The following is a 7,255-nucleotide window of genomic DNA, read 5'->3' as shown; positions in this document are numbered from 1 at the left end:
TCGCACATATTCACGTATGTAATTATGTGTGCATGTAAAGAAAAAGAACCATACGCATAATGTTTGTAAATTTGTCTACCCACAACTTTGTATGTAAATATGTACATATGCATATTGTTTCATGCGAAATTTCCGTTGACAGGGACAACCAATGGCGAAGCTCACTCTTTGTCAGAGTCATGTGTCGATGGACCGACGCGGCAAAAGCGTTGTGTTGTTGGTAGAAAATCTGAGCTGTGCCGAAAACACAAACGAACGATCGCCAATTGTCACTGCTTCCCTTGCCGCTCTAATAGCTTTACCAACGAACTTSTGTAAATATGTATGCATTTGTATGAGCGTGCATACATATCGACGCAGACTTTTGCAAGCCGCGAAAAATATTTTGCACATTCCTTAAAGAATACAGTCAATCCCGGTTATGTGCCACAATCAATGATATAGATGTTTAAGGATTGTAAAAATAAAAATATAATATGGCACATAAACGAGTGCGAATACTTAAGCGAGTGTTACTTAAAACAATAATKAGTATTTCATAAAACAAACCGTGAGATGCAGCAAAATATGGGCAGTTAAGAGGGATGATTTTCATTTAAGCGGAATACTGCTTAACCGGGATTCACTGTACACATAAATCAGAGGAATATTGAATATTTTATTTGACACATTTCTTGACTTGAAAATCGACAAATAAACTATGTTGTCAATTTTATTCTATACTTATATTTGCGGGGTTGTCGCTTTTTCCTTCTCATACAAATACCAGAAATTGTTCAATTTATGATTTTTAGCTTTTGTCAACGTCGAGAAAAGACGCTTGTTGGCAAAGGCATGCTCGGGGAGATGTCATGGTGTTTGTTTTTATGAATGAAGCAAGTTTGCCTATTGAAAGTGCGCTTGCGTGAATGAAAATATTGTTGTTGTGTACTTTTCTACAAATTTGGGCATCGACTTGGCAGCCATATTGACTTGTGACGCTGCTGCTTGCTATTTGAAACCATTATTGTTTTTGTAGAACAATATTCGTAGTTTTTGAGGGTSACATATTTACATGTGAACGCATATTAGTATGTATGTTGTGTATGCATTATTTGTGAGGGAATGTCGTACGCACATATTTACATGTGTACGCATATAAGTATGTTGGTTTGCGTATGCATTAATTGTCCGACAATGTCGTACACATATGCATATGGATGTATGTATGTGCATATGACAGCAGTGCGCTCACACTTTTTACTGATAAATGATAATATCACGATCTGAATTTCAATTGTACTTACATATGTATCTATGAAAATTGAAATGAAATGCGATTTACATATAATATTATTGTAATATATTATAACTTGTTTAGGATATTATGATAGTATGTCATATATGTATCATATGTAAATTTATAATATATTATCAAACATATGAAATATTTAAAAAATGGCTCTTATTTGTACATTAACTACAAATGTTACTTCGAAAATGGCATAATTTAATGATGAAGTTATCAATTTTGCATGCATTCACAAAAACTCGCAAAATGATATTCAATATCAATTAATATKATTGCATGTATGTAAACGTATAGAATTATATGCAAAAAGCTAACATAAGTCTGCAATAGAAATGTATATTTCTGAGCATAATTTTCATTGAATGCTCAGCTCTGTTCACGCTCCACTGTTAAGATTTCTCCTTCTTAGCTAGCTGTGGTGAAATGCACTCATCGCATTTTGTTAGCTTTTGACAGTTTACACGCCTGTCCGTTGTTGGACCTTCTCTATAAATATACGTTCTCTGCTGAAAGTTTAGACCGATTTCGTGGTTAATAAAACATGCCCCCTTAAACAATTAAAATGTCGACCACATTTACTAATACCAAGGATATGAAGTCTAACCAAAAATCCAAAATCTTTATATGCGTTCGTTACATGGATCCGTTTAAAAAAAACTAGGCAAAGAAATTTCATCGATATCACTTATGGCTTACATATGTATGTTAGGAAAGCGCCAAAAACCACAACTAAACTAAAACGTAGGAAAGAATGAACTATACTATTCCCGCATCGGTGCTATAATGGACTCCACTGCGTCTTTAAAAAACAAACATTTGTGCAACAATATAGAAAATATGTGCGAAATATAACAGGGGTATTCGCTTGCTCTTGCAAAACCCTTGCACGGTGCAAGAATTGCATATATTTACTCTTGGTGTCACCGGCACAACAACAAACACACGCAGAAAATTATTTACAATGGCTGTAAAATAAGTCAAACCAAAACCCATGTATATTTGCGTGCAATGTCACGCAAAAATATAATTGCAACCCTGTTTTAGCTGTCATTTTACATAAAGACATATTACGTCATTAAATTGTTGAGGAAGGTAAGTTTTAAATAGATTTTATAATTTCTACTTAAATTATACGAATTTGTTAGTTTTTTTTGTTAAAAATATATGGAGAAGGTGCGTCAACTCACAGTAGACATGCATAATAGCCATTCACTATATCACTATGTAGCCTATTCATATATCACTAGATTCTGCAATGGGTGCTCTGTGCCCTTGTATATCTCGGTATAGTATTTTTGCAATCTGCAATCTTGCAAGAGCAAGCGAATACCCCTAACGTTTTAATTTCCCACACTGAAGTTATAGGATACTCATGGTATTTGTGTTTTACGCCTATTCTGGTAAAATTCGAAATACAATCTAAAGTTAGATACAAGTGTATACCAAAAATGTTAATGTAGCCATTTTATTTGTAAATCTTGCTTATGAAATAATGTTATATTCAACATATTTATCTCTTTCAGATAAATTGGATCGAATTAAAGAAGGCACCATATTACCTCTTATATGGATAGAAATAACATCAGGGGACTTTACCGATGAGATAATAGAAAATCTCTATATAAGCACCTTCGGGTTGAATGCCATCCAATATGCTTTGAAATATGGCACATTATTTGCTTGCATTATTTCGTTTGCTCTCATCGTTGGAGGATTTTATAATTTAACTCAAAAACGAAGACAGCACGCACTAAGTAAAACGTAAATAGCAAACGAAAAGTATGTTAGATATTAAGAACTAATGCAAAACAAGAGCTTTGTAAATATGTACATAAATATTACTCGTTAATCAAACCTACTTTGCAAACTTGTGCTTAGTGTGTTATCTCATAATAATGTCCCGTTTTTCAGATATCTACGCTTAGCGATCCCAAATGGTTTGAACAGGTGTAAAAAATCCAGAAACCAAACCAACCATTTTCAATTGTAAAACATAAGCAATCTACCGACTGGAATGTTTCTTCATGACAGTTAAACATTAAAATGAAGGAGTATTTTAAATTAGTTTACCAACTACTTATTAAATATTTCGGATCCGAAATGACAATACGGTTTTGTTTTAGGTGTTCTGCAATTCGTTCGATTTCTTTTGACTTAGAATTTATGTTCGAAACAGCTGATTCCTTTCTGACAGTTTGACAAAACAAATTAAAAAGGATTCGTTAGTTCAATATATGAGATAACTCGGAACTAAATATATTTTATTGAAGAATAATGTTTTTTTAAGGCCGCTTATGTTTTGAGCGAACGTGTATAATCAATTTCAGGTGAGTTTTGAAAAAAACGTTTGCCGACTTCAGATGGTTTCTTGCTTGCTTCAGGTTTGTTATCAGCTGTTGCTTAAGAGGGGACCTGCTTTAAAGGTTTCAACAAATCGATTTTTAGAATTTTTTCGGGGGGAAAGAACTGTTTGATTGAAGCGAAATTTCTAGGTTTTATAGTAATATAGTTTATTTAAACATCATTCGAAAATTTGTTGAATACGAAATCTTGGATATTCTGCTTGACTTTTCCCAGTTTTTTTTTCAAGTTTAAATGGAAGATAATTTAATGCCAAAGATAAACCTTTTGCACCAATTCCATACGACGGTTAGTTTTTTTCTATCCTGCTATCCTTTCGCTTCAAAGTTTACGCTTTCTGCTCAAGTGCTAGACGCTCGGTCACTTATTCCCTTCTAGCTTCGACAATATTTCTCAAATTCCCATCTATAACTTTGAGGCCATATCCTTACATTTATTTTAAAGGGATTTAAGCAAAAAAAAAAAAAGATTTTTTGAAGTTTCTTAAGTAAGCGTGCATTTTTAAAGAAAACCTTACGAAATAATCCTTTTGTCAGAGAAATGTGCATGCCAAGGATACCGATATTACTCTCGATAGAAGAACAGAATAAACATTTTTTTACCTGAAATTATTAAAATTTTGTGTCCTTAGTGGAATAAGATTCAAATGTCAGAAGAAGTTCCCAGAAGAGCAAAACTTCACAATAAATATGGAATATCAGAAGTGATAGGATGCATTGATGAAACCCACACAGCTCTGATGAAACCCTCTTTAAAGGAGCATCTTTTTTGATAGAAAATGTGTTTTCAGCATAAATGCGATGACTCCTATTAGGTCCGTAAAATTTGTGATTCGCAACTCAAGATGCTTTTGTTTTCAGTATGAGCACTGCAAAACAACAATGTCTCTCGCAGGATGATCCTGGTAATCGAGGGTGTTGGCTACTTGAGGATTCTAGTATGTAATTCTATGTGTATAAGTTTCAGAGAACTAGAACGAGTAATAAATTTTGGTGCATAATCGAGTATTGGTCTGTTACTCTATCTGATTCTGTCAGTTTTCACATTAGCGATAGAGAACAACTTTGAATCACTCGAGGACAACTTATGGATACATGATTTGTTTATGAACGTTCGCATTAGCAGAAAATACCCGTAAATGATTCATAATCATATTTCAATGACGAAATGTTTGACAGCGTTTCGGTTTGTATATCATCCCCTATACACTGATTTACTCGTGCACTTCTGTTCTATTTGTAATGCATATGTCATATATGTATATAATGGAAATTCCATCTAGTACATATGTACATACAACAAACATACATTTGTATGCACGTATCCGTGGGAATTCCCATTTTTTTCGCATTGAAAATTTGTAACATGCGCACATGCTTAAATCTGACATTTTTTGCTACACATGATTTAAATGAATCCAGCAAAAAATTTGCTGTACTCGTAGTTTACTCGCAGTTTCACATCGATTCAAACAATCGTCGCAACGCTATGAACTGACATGATACGATTTGACCCGAAGCCAGCCGACAGATTGTTCATGTTGCATCAAATCATTTGTCGTTGGTCGCTATTGAACAACTTGTTGTCTATGATGAACTGATTTGATTGTCTTTTTGGCACGACTCTTTATTCTGATTTAATCATACTCGTTGTAGCTCTCTGATAAGTATGTGAATGGTGCGTATTTATTGTGATAATTCATATATCATGAATTGGTTGTCGTGTTCGATTGAATGGAGGTTTGATTTTCGGGACCTCGTGGTCGTTTTGCGGCTAGTGGGGGTGGGGTTGTTTCTGCCTCAAAACATCGAAAATCTTAAATGCTTACAACAGCCGCGAAAGTTTCGCAAATCCTAACAACATATTCTCGTTATTCGTTAATATATGCTTTACGACCGACCGCCTGCAGCTCTTGATTCCAAATCGTTATGCCCAACCGTTTTGGGAAGCACCTTCTATATCTTAAAAATTAATGAAAAACAAACAGTAAAATGCATTGGGTCGGCTTTAGTATACCATCCCAGGATTTCGGTAATAAAATGGGTACGGTCGGATAGAGGAGATTCTCCAGATCACGAATATATACACACTGATTATTTGACACTTTGTAATTCATTTGTTATTCTAAACAATAATATTTCAACAATAATTTAAATGTACACTAAAAGCAATTTTTGCACTATATTATATAAAATAAATGTGTGCAAATGAATAATTGATATGTTAGTGTATATAAAATTGAAAAATTTAAGTGAAAAATTAATTTTAAATACCGGAAATATGTAATTAAAATATTGCAAAATTTCAACTTTAATCGCGAATATCTCGAAAACTATAAGCTTCCTGCGGCTATAACCATATATATTCGTGATCTAGAGAATCTCCTCTATCCGACCATACCCATTTTATTCTCGAAATCCTGGGACGGTATACTAAAGTCTTCCCAATGCATTCATTTTAATATTCGATCAAATACAACTTTTTCCCAATCGTTTACGTTCTTTTGAGGTGACCCTTCTGTATTTAGCAATGTGACCAGCTCCTTCCATTTTTCTTCTACTGCCAGTTTGTTTATTTTTGTTTTATTTTATCATATACTTACATTGTAAGAAATGTTACTTATTTTAAAATTCCAAACAGTTTGCTGATGTTAGAAAAATTAAAAGAGGGGTTTACAGAACATGTCAAACGATTTGAAAATATCAAAACTTTGCCCGAAAACGATTTGCAGAACATACCTAATAGAAAGAAACCAAAATAAACAAAGTTGTCAAAATAACTTGTTTACTATTAAGACAAAATACCTACGGAAAATATGATTCTTGAATAATAAACATGTTTTGTAAAATATTAAGTAAAAATTTACAGTTGTTTCTTAAATTTGAATTCAATGAAAAATGTAAAAAAGTACAAATTAAAAATTTAATTCAATAGTATAATCATATATATTAACAATATATACAAATACCACTTGCAAATATAACTTGCACACTTTTACAATAATAAAAAGCAAAAACAAATTAAATTTTCCTGTGATTAGTTATTTTATTTTTGTATTACTTTACTTTTTGTTGAATGAATCTACTATAAAACATAAACAATTATATATAGTACCCCTATTAAGGGGTTATATACGTTGCGATCGGTCCAAAATTCGAAAATTTCTTTATTGCTCCATCAGTAAGTATAAGTCGTAGAGAATGCTCTCCCAAATTTTCACAAAGATATGTGCATTAGAACCAAAGTTATAGCGTTACGTAACACACGTAGTCATAGGACGAAAGTCTAGCACATGCTATTCGCCTGGCTTTTCCAAAAGTGCCATTGTCGTGAGCCCGATTGCAAACAATCTATCTCACCGATTTTCTTTATTTTAATTTTAATTCGTTCATAACTAATATAGGTAGTCCGTCAAAAATGCCTTTTTATATAAATTTTAATGCAATGTTAAGATTTTTTAAATAAATTTTTTTCAGTCGGTAAACATGACTTTTTGAAAATATTATCCTCATTTCTACCAAAAAATTTTTTTTAGGAAAACCCTTCGTTCACGGACTCCACACGTCTATATACTAATGAATTTTTTGTGTTTTATGATTTCAG

General features: G+C 32.8%; 1 protein-coding gene across 2 annotated transcripts in view; it reads left to right on the top strand.

Annotated features, from left to right (window-relative positions):
• The window catches only part of LOC108971722 (lysosome membrane protein 2), a 43,121-nt gene extending 39,046 nt beyond the window's left edge, over positions 1–4,075 (top strand). The window contains exons 7-8 of one of the 2 annotated variants that reach the window (XM_018937972.1): positions 2,815–3,052; positions 3,203–4,075. In XM_018937972.1, coding sequence (XP_018793517.1) covers positions 2,815–3,052; positions 3,203–3,281 — 317 coding nt within the window. In that variant the 3' untranslated portion in view covers positions 3,282–4,075. Of the gene's footprint in view, positions 1–2,814; positions 3,071–3,202 lie in introns of both variants that reach the window. The other variant, XM_018937973.1, reaches the window with a different exon arrangement.
• Positions 4,076–7,255: the final 3,180 nt, after the last annotated feature.

Source organism: Bactrocera latifrons, unplaced genomic scaffold (assembly GCF_001853355.1).
Source record: "Bactrocera latifrons isolate USDA-ARS-PBARC rearing strain unplaced genomic scaffold, ASM185335v1 scaffold_356, whole genome shotgun sequence".
NCBI lineage: Eukaryota > Metazoa > Arthropoda > Insecta > Diptera > Tephritidae > Bactrocera > Bactrocera latifrons.
Note: the sequence above shows the minus strand (reverse complement) of the source record. Positions and strands in the feature narration are given on the sequence as shown.